The sequence below is a fragment of the Lepus europaeus genome, chromosome 3 (genome assembly GCF_033115175.1).
Source record: "Lepus europaeus isolate LE1 chromosome 3, mLepTim1.pri, whole genome shotgun sequence".
Lineage (NCBI taxonomy): Eukaryota > Metazoa > Chordata > Mammalia > Lagomorpha > Leporidae > Lepus > Lepus europaeus.
The window spans coordinates 9753097-9770143 of record NC_084829.1 but is presented as its reverse complement, the minus strand read 5'-3'; the positions used below and the strand labels follow the sequence as shown (position 1 = coordinate 9770143).

At 39.1% G+C, this 17047-nt stretch overlaps 1 protein-coding gene across 1 annotated transcript in view; it reads left to right on the top strand.

The window, feature by feature from the left end:
• Positions 1–17047, top strand: part of LOC133756402 (uncharacterized) — a 304699-nt gene that overhangs the window by 70263 nt on the left and 217389 nt on the right. The window contains exons 7-11 of the mRNA XM_062187100.1: positions 6063–6130; positions 7014–7081; positions 9663–9743; positions 10987–11107; positions 13751–13984. Of these exons, the coding sequence (XP_062043084.1) occupies positions 6063–6130; positions 7014–7081; positions 9663–9743; positions 10987–11107; positions 13751–13984 (572 nt within the window). The remainder of the gene's footprint in view (positions 1–6062; positions 6131–7013; positions 7082–9662; positions 9744–10986; positions 11108–13750; positions 13985–17047) is intronic.

Below are 17047 nucleotides of genomic sequence, written 5' to 3'. Positions count from 1 at the left end.
TGACGTTTTATAGATTCGGTACATAGAATTCCAGGGTAGAGATGATTTTCTGTAGTAGGTTGTTATTATTTCTAAACATATAGTTGCAGTACAGAAATATTTTTCTGTTTGTTTACCTATGAATCATTGTTTTTTATTAGAGTTGTTTCAAATCATTTAAAATATAATCATAGAATACGAAACTCACAATTCGCAACTAGGGTTAGGAGCAGGTGCTGTGGAAATCAGCTACCTTAGCTCAACCTCACCTACATGTTGCTCAGTTTCCTTACTTGTAAAATGATGATAATAATTGTATCTACCTAAAATGAATAATGGAAAGATTTATGGATTGATGCATATGATGTTAGTGGTTTGTCCATTGGAGTGTTCAACCACTATCAACTGGAATTGAATGATGGTCTCCATTTCTTCTTCTCCTTATAGTAGCATTACCACAGGAAAGAACATGAGTTTGAATATCAGCATCCACATAAAATATTCAACAGTCAGTAAAATGAAAAATACACATCTATCCAGTTGTGTGGAACAAATTTGCTCTTTGGTGACTTTTACTATCTATCAAAAGACAGCTGAAGGATCTGCAGATATTTATGAAAATCTATGGCTATTTAGAGGAATTATTCCATGTTTCTAAAATTTATATGAGAGGCAGAAATAGAGATCAAGATTGAGATCGAGATAAAGATATATAGAGAGATAAGGAGGGAGAGGAGAGAAGAGTGGGGGGGAGGGGAGGAGAAGGGAGAGAAGAGGAGAGGAGGGGAGAGGAGAGGAGGGGAGAGGAGAGGAGAGGAGAGGAGAGATGTCCAAATGTCCAGAATGATGTCCGGGACTAGGTTGGAGCTGAAACTAAAAGTTGGAAATTCAGTTCAAGTGGCAGAATTATGATTATCTAGGATATCATTGCTGCATCCCAGGTTCTGGGTTAGCAGGAAGCTGGAGTCAAATTCCAGACTCAGGGACTGTGATATATAGACCTTTAGTGTCTCAACCACTAGGCTAAACACCCATCCTTGTCTTTCCTTGAAGAACAATGACTAAAATGATCTTGCCTGCCTTGTAACATTTTTTCATATTGCTGTTGGAAAAGGTGATCCAGGCTAAAAAAAGCTAAAGAGATAATTTTGGGAAAATCAATATTTAAATTTTTATATGATAACTAGTGATACTTTTGAATTTTATTTGGATTCTACATAAATAATAAGATCACCATCTTAATTTCTGGTTCACTAATAATGTTTACTGATAATTTTTACTAAATAGATCCCTGAATATTCCCCCATCATAGCAAACTACTACTTATTTAGATTAATAGGATATGGTGGAAAGTCTATGTTGCAAAATATTCCAGAATAAATTGTTGTACAAAGGAAGAGCTATTTTCATGTAAAAGAAGAACTATGATGAAAGTTGCATGAAATAATTGTTGCATATTAAAGTTTGTAAAAAGTCTCTAGTGAAGAGATAAATTTTAATTTATTCACTTCTTATAAATAATAAATGCTGCTCAAATACTTGAAAGGATTTGAAAATAGTTGGCTCTATATGAGAAAGTTGATTCTCAGTGTGAACAGTGCTTGAAGTCTTTGATTCCTTTAGGGATACTGATTGGTGCAAAGGGAAATAGCATAGCATTTAACAGAGTTATAATGTCTAGCTCTTTCCATTCATTTCCAAGGGATCACAGGCTCCACTGTATACACTAACCTTGATAAAATGCTTCAAGGTCTTTAAGCCTTAATTTACCCATTTCTGAAATAAATATGGCATTGCAGTGCATATATCACTAGGCTGTTTTGAAGATTAAATGATACAACTTATACAATGAAACAAATGATCTAATTCAAACAAAATTGTATAGAAGTGTCTCACAGTATGACTTCCACAATTCCCACCTTCTAATTCCATCTTACTGATAGTGACAGCCAGAGCCTCTGATCTTTTCTCTTACTGTTGGACCTATGTATCTCACTCTTATCACTGCTATTTGAAAATCTCTAAACATTTCACAAATTGAATGTATCTAATATGAAAGCTTAAATTTTGCTCCTCAAAACCCCGTTCGTTACTTACCATGTCATTTCCATCTCAGTAAGTGGCACCACAGTCCAGCAATTTACTTAAGCCAGATACCAAAATTCATCTTTGATTATTTTCCCTGACTTCTCCCATCTAGTACATCAGCAAAACTTTATAGCTCAGTGAAGAGACTAACCCTACTACTTATATTCTATGTGCCAGTTCCTCCTGGGTAAGTTTACCAGCTCGCTAATTGATGAGTTCTGAATGTATTTACTTCTGCATCAAAGGTAGAGGTTTCTGGTTTGCTTTTGATCCCATTGCAACTAAGTGAGTTTGTGGAAATTGTGTCCACTGTGTTTCTTCTTCTCTCCCAGAGTCTATCTGCACCCTTCTCCTCTGTGGTCTGCCACAGGAAGCTAAATTCTGAAGTCCCATCATTATGGTTCTTGTGCTTTTTACTTTCAGGTGGCTTCTGATGGGATGTTTTGGCCAGTCATAGGAGGGAAGGGAGAGGGTTTTTAGGAAAATTCCTCCTCCATGGGAATCAAGGCTCCCCGGAGCTGCTTTATCACTCCACCTAGCATCACTGTTGTACTCAAGATGGGTGACTCTATGTGAGTTTGTCTGGTGCCAGAACTGGTGCCCACTCTGTCTCTATCTCTTCAAGCCTATAGGTGGAAACAGCCCTTATAATATAGTCTCTAATGGATAATTTTGTACTACACCTTTGTAAATAAATATCCCTCCTCAAATAATCTTACTTTGAGAATGTATGTGTTTCAGGAACACCTCCCCCCTTCTATATGGCACTAAATGTGGGCTCTCTCTGTGGTTAATGACAATATAACGTGTGTCAAGTTCAAATTTGGTAGCATCACACCCACCTGGGAACTATCCACCATGACTTCTTGTCAGAGGTTTAAACTGAAAGCCAGTATAGCCTCTCTGTTCTTGGATTTCTCATCAAACAATTTCTCATTCCTTCTACAAATCCCAAAAAATTTTCTGTTTTGGAGGGGAAGAAACCATAACAGATATCCATTTTAATGCCTGATTCCTTTATTTTACCTCATTCTGCAGCTCAAAATCCACCGAGAGCCAAGGGAAAGCTTCTGTATTCCTCTTGCTGTCTGGCTGTGACACCTTCTTCTTGATGTTCTCCGTATTGAGGGGCTGTTTCCTCGCTCCAATTATATGAGGCAACAGTAGTTGAATTTTGCTGAGAAAAATGATTTATAGGAGAGGAGAATAAACAAACCTCTATTTAATATTTTCAAAATTTCATTTCTGACCATGCACAAATCAGCTAATATCCTTTTTTGCTTAAAAGTCCACTGGCTTCTCAAGTGGATATAGCATGTAGATTCACCATCATCCTCTGTGAGTCCAGCAAGATCTGGCTTGTGTTAATGGTTTCAAACCCATATCCCAGTATTCTCTCCTGGTGCCTATACTGAAGTCACACTCATCTTTCAACTTTCTCTGTAACTCTGATTTTCAAATAAATAAAATAAATGCTTAAAAACTAAAAAAAAAAAAATCCTAGAACATATAGGATTCATTACTATCCTAAATTTTTTTTTTTTTTTGACAGGCAGAGTGGATAGTGAGAGAGAGAGACAGAGAGAAAGGTCTTCCTTTGCTGTTGGTTCACCCTCCAATGGCCGCCGCGGTAGGCGCGCTGGGACCTGCGCATCGCGCTGATCCGATGGCAGGAGCCAGGTGCTTCTCCTGGTCTCCCATGGGGTGCAGGGCCCAAGGACTTGGGCCATCCTCCACTGCACTCCCTGGCCACGCAGAGAGCTGGCCTGGAAGAGGGGCAACCGGGACAGAATCCGGTGCCCCGACCGGGACTAGAACCCGGTGTGCCGGCGCCGCAAGGCGGAGGATTAGCCTAGTGAGCCGCGGCGCCGGCCCATTACTAACCTAAATTGTGGACATCCACTAGTGGTCTTGAAAATTATCTCCCATGGGGGAGTGGCTGAGTATACAACAGATTTGGGAGCTTAAAAGTGGAGGTTGCTGTAACAGCACCCCAAATATGAGAGTGACATTGAAACTCACAATACTTTGAGAAGAGTGTTAGTGAAGGCTTAAAGTACCTTGAAGAAGATATGACCACAGATCTCATGGTCTTTGAAACCATGGGGTAAGGGCAGGTAGGAAAGTGAGGATAATCCAATTGGAAAACGGAGGAAGAGAAAGTTTCATGATGGAATGTCAGAGAGTTTAGGCATGCCATTGCCTGCAATTATGTGGAAAGTAGACAACATACATAATGAACTAGATAATTGAACTAAGAAGATTCCCAACCAGAGGATTTTAAATGTTACCTGGTTTCTTCTTGCTGTTTACTATAAAATGTGAAAAATAAACTATAGGAAGGACTACTAACCAAATAAGTGATGACATGATGGCTTTGGAAAATTTTAGTCTCCCAATATAGCAAACAATGCTAAAATGAAAAATAGCTTCTTAGAAAAGGTCCAGTGCCAGAAAAACATGGTTCAAAGATGAAGCAAAAGGTGTCAAAACTTCTGTTAATATAGCAGAATAATCAAGAGTGGATCCTCAGAATACTATTCACTCAGACAAAAGATGCTGGAAAGATTACGGGTGTGTCACAGTTACTCTCAACAAAACAATAACATTTCTAGGGTGATAGCCCCTCATTCTGTCAGTGCAAATCCAAGGTAGAGATGGTCTTATTTGGAAGACCCTTGTGGATTTAACTCTTTATCTAGTGACGGGGTCACCAATAAGATTCACAGAAAAATTATGAAGTTTTAAATGAATTATATAAAGGGTCTCAAAAAGTTTATAGATAATATGTATTATGAAATAATGATATATAACTTTCAAAACTATTTCACACCAAAATAAAGTTCAACAAATTTGTTGTAATATGTCTGAAGAGTTTAGTTTGAAGCATTAAGAAGGATAAGATATTAATTTGAACAGAGTCCCTACCCAAGCAACATAAATTCAGATAAAATTGAAGCAAGAACAAACATCAGATTTATAGTAAATTTTGGGTAGAAGAATGGTGAAATCATCGATGCTTTATGTGACAATTCCCCAAAGAAATCAGTAGTTTGGAAAAGTGTAACTTGTTTTAAGAATGGGTAAGGGAAAGTTGAAGATGAAACCTCAGTGGCAGACCATCCACGTCAATTGATGAGGAAAAAGTTAATCTTATTAAAGTGCTAATTGAAGAAAACTGGTAATTAATAGCAGAAACAATAGCCAACAACATAAAAATCTTACACAATCCCAAATAAAAGATTAAAGTGGAGCAATCTTTCTGATTGATGGTTGCCAAAACTGTTGCAGCCAAATCAGCTGCAGACAGACAACAGTTTTCAAAGAACATTTCAAACAAGTGGAATCAAAGATCCTGCCCCATTTCTTTTAAGAATTGTAACAGGAGATAAATGGTGGTCTTGCCGGCATGATCCTGGAGACAAGGGACAACCAGAGCAATGCCTACTAAGAGTTGGAAGTGGTCCAGTTCATGCAAAATGAACAACCAAGAACAAAGTACATTTTTGCTTGTAGACTTCTCAGAAGACCCAAGAGATATCATCTGCTTATTAGCAGAGGTGTCTGATAAAGTTAACCAAAACTTTAGTGGAAAACATGTCCAAGAAACCTTCATCAGAGAGTCCTTCTCCAGCGTGACAACCTCTTGCTCATTCCTCTCCTTGAACAAGGCAAATTTTGAGAGCACTTCTGGAGGAAATCATTAGGCATCCATCCTTCAATCCTTCTTTGGTTTATTCTGGCATTTTTGTTTCCTAACATTGAAAAATAATTTTGAAAGGGCATCATTTTCTTTAGTTAATAATGTAAAAAAGACTGCATTGATTTGGTTAAATTCCCAGGACTGTCCATTCTGTAAGGATGGACCTAATGGTATTGCTTATGAAAGTGTCTTGTTGGGACTGATGTTGAGAAATAAAGGTTTTTGGTTTTTGTACTTTGTTTTTTACTTCCCTTTTTCCCATGAACTTCTTAAAGCCCCTCTGTACAAGCAGGAAAATCACCTGTTCGACCTGAATGGAACAGAGAACAAAATGATGAGGAGTCTTTGGAACTTCAGAAGGTACTAGCAGAAAGAAGGCTGAGAAAACTACTTAGCTAAAAAGATGTGCTACCTCCATGAAAAAGAAGATTCAGAATATGTTTGGTTCTTCATCAAACATGCAATATTTGCTTGTCTGAAATTCACAACTACTAAGGACCTATGATCCCAGCTCCTTGCTATAAATCTCTTTATGTGTGTAGTGCCTGTGTACATTAGCAGAGTTGATCTGTGTGACCACAAGCATATAGTAGACATTAAAAACTACAGCTTTCATCTTGAGCTCCTTGTCACTATTCCTCTCTCTCTACCATTCACCTTAACTAAATATGTTGATATTTGCTTGTATGGGATCCTTTCAAAACATTTGCAAGGGTATTATTTATAGTATTAACAAAGTTTCTATAACTTAGTTTGCATATGATAGCCCTGGTTTATTTTTATTGTTTTCTTTTATTCTCCTACTGTCCTGGACTGGATGATAAATAATAATATGACTAGCATTCTCCACATCTTGTGTTATTTCCATGCCCATGTTCTAAAACCACACCGTTGTGTGGGATGTCTGCACCTGTCTATAGTGGGGTTGAAGGAAGGGTAAGAGAGCAAAATTGGAAGAGACAAAGAAAGCCTGCTGGTATTCTCAATGTGTTTCTTCCCTTCCTTTTGTTATATGGTTTACTTTCTACTCCACCTTCTTGGTCAACAAGGAACTAATCAAGTGAGGAAAGTTGGGCACCATAATATGATGGCTGCCAAAGGCATAATCCCCAGGTCTTATTTATCTATGAAAAACTTAACATTTTTGTATCAGTATATCTTGGTCTTAGAAAAAAGTTTTTACACAAATGTTGCAAACGTGTTTTGCACCAATTTTATCTTACCTCTATTTTCTTTCATGCAGGATTTGAAATTTGAAGGGGAAGGACTTATTTCTACGTCACAGTTAAAGACTGATGGAACTTTTGGAAAGTATGTTCTGTCATGATAGACTGAATGCATCTTATTTGTGTGTGCATGTGTGTTTTGCTCTCAACTAAATATGGGCCAAATATAGGTGAATGAACACCCCCCATCCCCGCTGCTGCCCAATTTGATTTACACTAAGGTAACAATTTTGGGAATGACCCCATTTCATCCTGGAATAGATCTGTGCCTTTTTCTTTATATTTAATGTCTGCAGAGGGGGAATTATAGCCGTGATAGTATAGCTGGGAGCCATGTCTCAGGGATATCTTAGAAAATATCTGAATCCTTGGTCCAGCGTAAGGGCGTCTGAGGTTCAGATATGGCGTTGCTGCTCCCTCGTCTCAGGGGTGCACTGATATCAGGGAAGGATCACCAGAAGTTCTCCAGTGGGATGATTTCACTTTGAATCTTCAGCTGTAGCCTTCTGACTATGACCTTCAACGGCACAGCCAAAGCTCCGCAGCCTTGGTTTCTCATCAGTTAAGCAGAGATAATACTAATAATACATTTCTCATCAGTCAAGTAGAGACAATATAATAATACTAATAATACAAAAAATTGTTTTTAAATAATATCCTGGGGATGGAACCCAATTCTAAACACAAAGTTATTAAAGAGTTAAATTAGTTAAGAAATACAACACATTTGAGAGTCCCTTGAATATGCCAAGCACTCAGTAGACACCAGTTATCCCAACAGCAGTGGTCCCCAACAGGGATCACTTTGGCCTGCAGGGAATATTTGGCAATAGACATTTTCGATTGTCTCAGCTAGGGGTCTAGGTGTAGTGGTACATAGTGGGCACAGACCAGGGATCCTGCCCAGTGTTCTACCATGCACAGTGTAGCCCCCACAGGAAAGAATTATTTGATCTAAAATGCTAATCTTGCTGAGTTGGAGGAGTCTATTGTACAGCAGGGTTGCTTACTTATCATCATTTCTATTAGCTTTGAATCCTACTAGCAGTACAAAAAGATACCAAGTGGAATGAGTCTTGTCTTCTTGTGCGTACCAGTGTCTGAGGGACTAGGCTGTGCAGACAGTATTATATATTATGAAGGTGTCATTTCAACACTCAAAGTAGTGGTCAGTTAAGTGTAGAATAGCAGGCCTCTCCATGTCCAGTGTTTCTAATGATAGGACTTTCTATGAAAATGACTAGGAAACGTTTCCCAGACTTTAAATGTGAGAAAGTTAATTATAGGATAACTTGTAATAATAATGAAAATAGGAACTAATGTAAGTATTAAGCAATAAGGGATCACTTAAATAAATTATGGTAGGCCCATAGAATTAAATACTAGGCAATACCTAAAAATTATGCTGTAGCACACAAAAAATCTTAATGTCATAAAAAATACCCACAAACTACAAAATGGAAAATCTAGCTTACAAAATAGTAATTACCACATCAGTCTCTTTCTGTAATCAATAAAATATGTCTAATAACTCCAGTATGAAGAGTAGAAACCAATATTTTACCAATGGACTATGGGATAATGAATTGAAATCCATGATCTGAAATTCTTGGGACCAGAAGTATTTTGGTTTTTGGATCTTTTCAGGTTTTAAAAAATGTGTTTATAAATAATATCCTGGATGACACCCAATTCTAAACACAAAGTTAATTTATCTTTCCTAAATGAGAGTACTTTAAGATAAGCTTATTTTGTTGCAAAATTTTTAAATTAGTACTTAGTTTTATCCATTATACAAATTTCCCATGAACTTTTGAAGATCCCTGCTATGCTATGTGTATCACCATATACACATAGCATGGAGACTTTTAGTGTGCCTGTGTTTTGACCCATTTTAATTTCAAATATGGAATTTTCTACTGATGGCATCATGTGGTTGCTCAGAAAGTTTCAGATTCTGTAGAATTTCCCATTTTGGATTTTTAGACTAGGGATGCTCAGTCTGTGCAATCACAGAATTAGTAAGTACTCTCTAAGGGGGAAAATAAGAATAATGGCAAGTTTAAGATCTAATTCAAAAGTGACCTGATGTCAGGTCTGGCTCTTGACATAGAATGTGAGTGTTCCAAAAAGATAGAAATGCGCGGATTTATCTCTAGGTGTCTGGTATCCTGTTAAAGCTGTGTTTAAGGGTTTTCATGTGCACTGTGCTCCTCTTTAACTTTAATGAAAGTGCCTTTAGAGATCATATAATTACTAAAAAAATTGGGATTGCAACTGGGAGTCATGTTTTTTTTTTTTTTTTTTCCCTTTTAGGATTATAATCCTGGATTTAGTGTCTAATTATTTAGGTTTTGTTTTTAGGATTATTTAGGTTATGTGTCATGTACCTAATTATTTAGGTTATGTTTTTAGGATATTTCTGAGAGCCTTAGAATTCTTGCCAACTGAACAAAGTAGGAAACTGAGGAAATCATGTCCTGTGGGTAGCATATAATGTTTGATTTTACTAATGAAATCTGTTTACCTTCATAACTGTATAATAGGGCCATTAAAGACAATAGATACAGTAGTTTAAAAGTAATACCATTTACAACAAAGTGTATTTAATTTGAGATTGAATTGCCAGCAAATGGGTGTCCTAATGAACCTTTATGTCAATGTAGCTCCAACCAAATTAAGGAAAATCATTTGTATCACAGGAAACTAAATCAACAGCGAGACCCTGAAAGGCTGTTCTGGAGAGGGTAAGTCACTGTCACAGATGGCCCTGCTGATGGAATTCAGCTTAAGTTAGGAGAAGGGAGATAGAAGACCCTTCTTAATACAGATGAATTTGAGAAATCAGGCAACAACTGTCAGGGTTTGAGGACTTAAAATGAAAATAAAAATAAAGGAGTCAACAATAACCATGAATAAAGTGAGTAAATGTTAATAGGAAGGAAAGAGCCTAGGGAGCACGGTGAGGGTAGAAACAGATATTGTTCTCTGACCATTGCACTAAAAGACAAAAAGCTTATGTCGAGTCAGCAATTCATCTATTTAAATGATTTTTCCTCCATGTTTCCCTACCTATTTATAAGATCAAAGGCAAAAGGGATAGGAAATGAAGTGGCAGAAAGTCTTATGAAATACTGTGTTCATTTTCTGTGTCTCTGAGTACTGAATCCACAAGTCCAGGACAGCCACAATGGAAAATAGTTAGGCCTATTGTGATGGTCTCTACTGATCATGTACAGAGTGTATATATTGTCCCGATTCCTGAAACAAAGAGTTTAAAAACTGTCCAGCTCTCTGCTGTGGCCTGGGAAGGCAGTGGAGGATGGCCCAAGTGCTTGGGCCCTGCACCCGCATGGGAGACCAGGAGAAGCACCTGGCTCCTGCCTTCGGATCAGCGCAGTGCACCGGCCGCAGTGGCCATTGTGGGGTGAACCAACGGGAAAGGAAGACCTTTCTCTCTGTCTCTCTCTCTCACTGTCCACTCTGCCTCTCAAAAAAAGAGAAAAAAACCACCACTATTTACAGAGTATTTACATCATAAGAGGTATTATAAGTAAGCTAGAGATGACTGAGAGAGTACAACTGGATGTGAGTTAGGTTATAACACAACCTAAGCCACTTTGTATAAAGGGCTCGAACGCAGCTGCATTTTGGTTTCTTTGGGGGTGTAGGATGTCCTAGAACAAATCCCCACTAATACTAACATACAACTACTTGATCTACTGGTGATTTCTGAAATAAGTGAGGTTTTAATTATTGGGTGTTCAGTAGCTAATACGGTGAATTTTATATTTGATGGGGCCATGCTTTCAAAACCACTCACGAAAAGCAATTTCTGCAATGTATTGTTTGTCTAATTCTTATGTACTCTAGCAAAATGTTTCAGGAAAATGTCAAATTGTGCTGTGATTACAAAGGTAAATCTTTCCTTTATACTTCATTGTCAATTTCTTTTTTTTTTGTCTTCCCTCTTTCTTATACCCACTGCAGAACTCCAGGTGAACCATACATTACAAGTCTGAATGTTTGTAAAAAGGACAGAGTCCCCAAGCTTGGTGCCCTTACAGTTGTAACTGATGATTCGAAGGGAACAACAGGACCCTGCTGGAAGGTGAGGCTCTTGCAATTCACTTTTCTTCCAAGGCCAAATGTTAAATGATTAGATCCATGGTGTTGGCTCAGTTGCCTGTTAAGTTTTTCTCCTGTAAGACTAGAGACATAGAGTTTTGATAGGTCTTCATAAACATTTTTGGTGAAAATTCTATGTCAAAATAGAATGGCTAAATACTCTCAACAGTGAAACCACTGGAATTTCTTAAAATGGGGTAGCAGTGGGACCAGACTCAGTCTCTGCTAGACAATGAGGCAGACCTGCCACCATGCAAATGAGGCAAGCCTTGAGATTTGATGAATCTTCTATCTCTTTCTCCTACTCTGACACTCGCTTTGAGGAAGGTTGTAAATGCAAGAGAGATTGTGGCATAATTCCTCAGACTGGCATTTCTGCCCCCTAGTCACCATTCGATTATCTTCCAAATTGCTGTGTTTCAGAGAGATAAAGATTTTTTATGGCTTGCTGACTTGAAACAAGCACAGGAGCCAGCAAAGAGATGGCTAAGCGGCCATGCATAGTAATTCCATTGGTAAATGACAAAATCTTTGTTTGTATGACATTTCCAAAATTACTACAGAAGATGAATCTAAAACACAAAATGTCACATTTGGCATGCAAAACTATCACAATATATTTCAGTATAAAATTCATAGAGGCGTTTAATTTAGAATGTGTTTAATAACTCTGTCTGTCTGCATCAGTAATCCTGCCTTGAGGTTTAAAAAGATTGTCTTATTTATTCACATGGTGTTAATTTTTAAAATATTTTTGGAAACCAAAATATTAAGGTTAAGTCTTTATTGTTAATTAAGGTTTTCTAATTAAACCAAAAATAATTGTTATTCCAATTAGCTTTTAAGTATGACTTGTGTGAAAAAAAAAAAAAACAAAAGAGTTGGAATAACTTTCACTGTTTATTTAACTGTGACTTAATTCCAGAAGCACACAATCTCCCACATATTTTCTCCCACAAAGTAAAGTCTAGGCAGGATTAAAATATGCTTATTGTTGGCTGCGTATTAACTGGTGGTACTGCTAATTCAGATATCGAAGGGAATAACTTGTCTACAAAGATGACATTTTAAAAAATATTTGAGGGTGCCGGGACTGTGGCACAGCAGGTTAAAGTCCCAGCCTACATTGCTGGCATCCTGTATGGGCACTGGTTTGAGTCCTGGCTGCTCCACTTCTGATTGAGCTCCCTGCTAAAGGCCTGGAAAAGCAGTGGAGGATGGCCCAAATGCTTGGATCCCTGCACCCACATGGGAGACTTGGGGGAGTCTCTTGGCTCTTGGCTTTGGATCTGCTCAGCTCTAGCTGTTGTGGAGTGAACCAGTGGATGGAAGCCCTCTGTATCTCTATCTCTGTCTGTCTCTACCTCTTTCTGTAACTCTATCTTTCAAATAAATAAAATATATATTTAAAAACATAAAAATATATATTTATTTGAGAGGCAGAAACAAAGAGGGACACATGCAAACACACACACACACACAAGTAGACAGAGGGATACAAAAGTACTCCCACTCATTGGTTCACTTGCCAAATGCCTGTACCAGCTGGGGATAAAAACTCCTGGAATCTGACACTAGGAACTCAATGTAGGTCTCCTGTGTGATTGGCAGGAACCCAATCCTCGAATCATCAGTGCTGCTTCCCAGGGTCTGTCTTGGCAGGAAGGTGGAGTCTAGAGTCACAGCCAAGTAGAGAACCCAGGTGTTCTGATGTGGAATTCGGGAGTCTTAACCAGCATCTTCATTCCTAGGCCATACATCCAGCCCAATAACATTATTTGGGCTTAAAGCAAAATGTAACAGGAGATTCTTCAAGGTCAAATTATTCTGACAACTATTAGGAACTTGTGAGTATAGAAATGTGACTGACATTTGAGTTCTCAATAAATCTTGTTTAATCTGAAACGATGGTCCGTTAAAATCTTATCAGTTTGCAATAACTTGTCAGCACCTATTAAGAATGAAAATGGTGTACTCCTAATATGGAGAAGGGAATTCAAACGTCCTCTTAAATATTCTTCAATCATGTCTTTCAGTATGAAGCAATTTGTGCCAAGTTTTAGGGTAAAGCCTATACAAGTGTTCTCTCCCTCCCCCTACTTATATTTTGTCTCTCATTGGAAGCCTAGGGGGTAAGTTGATATGTTGGAAGTAGGGAGATATTCCATTCAACAGGGAGTTAGTGTGGATTGTTAGTCTGCTCTTGTCAGCATGACATTAGGGTCTATGATCAGTGTGGTAGGTCATGGCTGTCTGCTTTCAAACTTACTACCATGTTCACCCAACCCCTATATCTTAGAAGTCATGCTGTGTGGTTTTTACAAATGTTGGTTTCCTGCTAATTCTATCTTATTATAAGAGATGAATGGTTTCTGATGTCACAGATCATTAACATACCATGTTTAAAAATTGGCTAAACTTTCCCTTCCATCATCGGTAGGTTTGCCTTTTGACCCCTTAATTGTAAGTCCTGTGTCCTTGTCTGTTATCATTGCTAATACCTGACAATTACAGGTTAAGTAAAAATAATTATCTGCGTTTTTTTCCCCTCTGAGAGACCCATTGTTGCTAATTGTGTGGTTTTGCCCAGTTCCTGCGTAATTCAAGAACTCTGCCTTTTACATAGGTTGAGCAGTCTCAGCCGCCACAGCCTCTACAAATACGGATCAAATGCATCAGGGGCCTCAAGGACAAGGTTCCCCACGGCTTTTACCGCCTTAGAGCATCCTTGCTTGGTCGACCAGGGGGCTGTGTCTTGCCTTGGTGGCAAACAGAGCAGCTGAAGACGAGAACACATCCAGTAAGGCATGGTGGGAACTTCTATGATGTGGGGCTGTATTTCCATGAAAGCCTTTACGTGGTAAGCTGATCCTTTGTGTTGTGTACACACATGACTTTCTTTTATTTAGTTTCTTTGCTCTCCCTAGTTATCTACCTTTCATCTCTACCTATGTAACTTGAAATGATTAACTTTGTGTAGTAAACATAAAAGATTTCATTCATGCCTGCATTTTTTAAAAGATTTATTTTATTTATTTGAAAGACAGTGTTACAGAGAGAGGTAGAGACAGAGAGAGAGGTCTTCCATCTACTGGTTCACTCCCCAAATGGCCGCAACAGTCGGAGCTGTGCCGATCTGAAGCCAGGAGCCAGGAGCTTCCTCCAGTTCTCCCATGTGGGTGCAGGAGCCCAAGGACATGGGCCATCTTCCACTGCTTTCCCAAGCCATAACAGAGAGCTGGATCAGAAGAGGAGCAGCCGGGACTAGAACGGGTGCCCATATGGGATTCCGGTGCTTCAGTCCAGGGCTTTAACCTGCTGTGCCACAGCGCCGGCCCCCATGCATGCATTCTTAATGCACACATATGTTCATTCAATAAATGTCTGCTGAAACCTGTTACATGCAAAGCATTGTGCAGACTGGAAATGTCATTCGTATTTATCAAGGACATATTATAGATTCCATTTTTAAAGATTTATTTTATTTATTTGAAAGGCAGAGTGATAGAGAAAGAGAGAGAATTCTTCCATGTGTTCGTTCAACTCTCAAATGGTTCAATGGCCAAGTCTGGGCCAGGCCAAAGCCAGGAGCCAGGAACTTCATCCAAGTCTCCCACATAGGTGGCATGGTCCCAAATACTTGAACCATCTTCTGCTGCTTTCCCAGGTGCATTAGCAGGGGGATGGATCAGAAGTAGAGCAACCAGGACTGGAACCTGCACTTAGATATGGGATGCTGGTATCAGAAGCAGTGGCTTAATTTGCTGACTACAAAGACAGCTCCTAGGTTTTTGATCTAGTTCCTTCTTTTTTTTAGAATTTGCAAGACTAGGGATCATTGATGTGTTCATTTGGAATGTGATGCATGTATACATGTAAAAGTAGCCAAGGCCCCTGATTTTAAGTGAGAATCAAGCTTTAGGTAAGAAGAGAAATTGGAGGGGCCCTATGAAATGTCTCTGATGCACATAGTGGAGTGTGGTTGACCATGCAAGAGATTTCTGGAGTGGGCAGTGATGGAGAGGAAGCAGTAAGATCAGAATGATCCTGGTGCAGCACCAAGAGCAGGGATCAGAGGGCATTGAGTTAGTTATGGAAATAGAGCTAGGAGCCTTAGTTTTTTGAAGAATGTCAGCTCTGGAGAGATTATCTCCTATGGAACTCCAACCTGAACTAAAGAAAGGGGTCTGAATATGTCTCAGAACCTTTGTTTTGTGTTGATGCATTGGTGCTGGACATGGGCATGGACTGCTCACATAGAATTGCCTTTTCCATTATCAATTTGGATTACTAAACATTATATGTCAAAAGAGATAGTCCAGGGTCATAGTCAAGTAGAAAATACTTTTTCCTAAAATAAGGAATCTGATTTCTTTCCTCATGCCCCCTTAGGCCTTATGTTAAAAGGTATCCTTTTGATTAATCTTTTTATGTGGTATTTCATTAAAGGTGGCCATATCTTCTTCATTTAAATATATTCTTCATATGGTGCAATGCATTTATTCTGGATACTGAATGACCAGCTGAAAAAATTTTGAGTTGAAAGTGTAGCTATAAAAATGAAACATTCTTGGACGGCGCCGTGGCTTAACAGGCTAATCCTCCGCCTTGCGGCGCCGGCACACCGGGTTCTAGTCCCGGTCGGGGCGCCGGATTCTATCCAGGTTGCCCCTCTTCCAGGCCAGCTCTCTGCTATGGCCCGGGAATGCAGTGGAGGATAGCCCAAGTGCTTGGGCCCTGCACCCGCATGGGAGACCAGGAGAAGCACCTGGCTCCTACCTTCGGATCAGCGAGATGTGCCAGCCGCAGCGGCCATTGGAGGGTGAACCAACGGCAAAGGAAGACCTTTCTCTCTGTCTCTCTCTCTCACTGTCCACTCTGCCTGTCAAAAAATAAAAAAATAAAAAAATAAAAAATGAAACATTCTGTAAAGTTGATCTATACACAGCAAACCTATGATGCCATATTAACTTCCAAAATTTGAGAAGGAAATTAATTTTCAACATTTGTTTTCCACCCTGTTCACTTTTGGCTAACATACTTGAGTATCATAGCTCCCTTTAAAATTTTTTTTACCTTTTTTTTTTTCATTTTTTAACTAATGATTCGGAAATGAACTGAAAAAAAAAATGTGAAAAAAATAGGGTCCGTAAAAGCCACATCTCTGAAAAACAAGTGCTAAATTTCTGCTGAACACGTTGCTATTTGGAAGTGGACAGGGGTGAAAAAACTAAAAACTATTTGTTATTGGCAGCCATGTCCTAAATAAATATTTAGAGAATTTCACAGCTTAAAGCTAAACCATATATCCACAGTCAGCTTCAGACATGGTTTGGAAACATGGTAGCAATGGTGGTAGTGACACCAAAAGTCTTCTTAACACTGGACTTTTTTTTAAAAGATTTATCTATTAATTTGAAAGTCAGAATTACAGAGAGAGGAGAGGCAGAGAGAGAGAAAGAGAGAGAGAGAGAGAGGTCTTCCATCCGATGGTTCACTCCCCAATTGGCCGTAACGGCCCGAGCTGTATCTATCTGAAGCCAGGAGCCAGGATCTTCTTCCAGGTCTCCCATGCAGGTGAAGGGGCCCAAGGACTTGGGCCATCTTCCACTGCTTTCCCAGGCCATAGCAGAGAACTGGATCAGAAGTGGAGCAGTCGGGACTTGAACCGGCGCCTATATGGGATGCCGGCACTTAAGGCTAGGGTGTTAACCCACTGCATCACAGCGCCGGCCCTAACACTGGAACTTAAACTTCTCGTGGGAATGAATCCTTCCTGGGCTGACAAGATTCATGAAGGAACCAAGCCAGTCTCAGTTGGCTCATTTGTAAAATGGGAACAATGATGCCTGCTTTCAAGAAACATGGAGGAAATGTAAATGTAAATGCACAGAAGTGTGCCATGTCAATATGTAATAAAAAT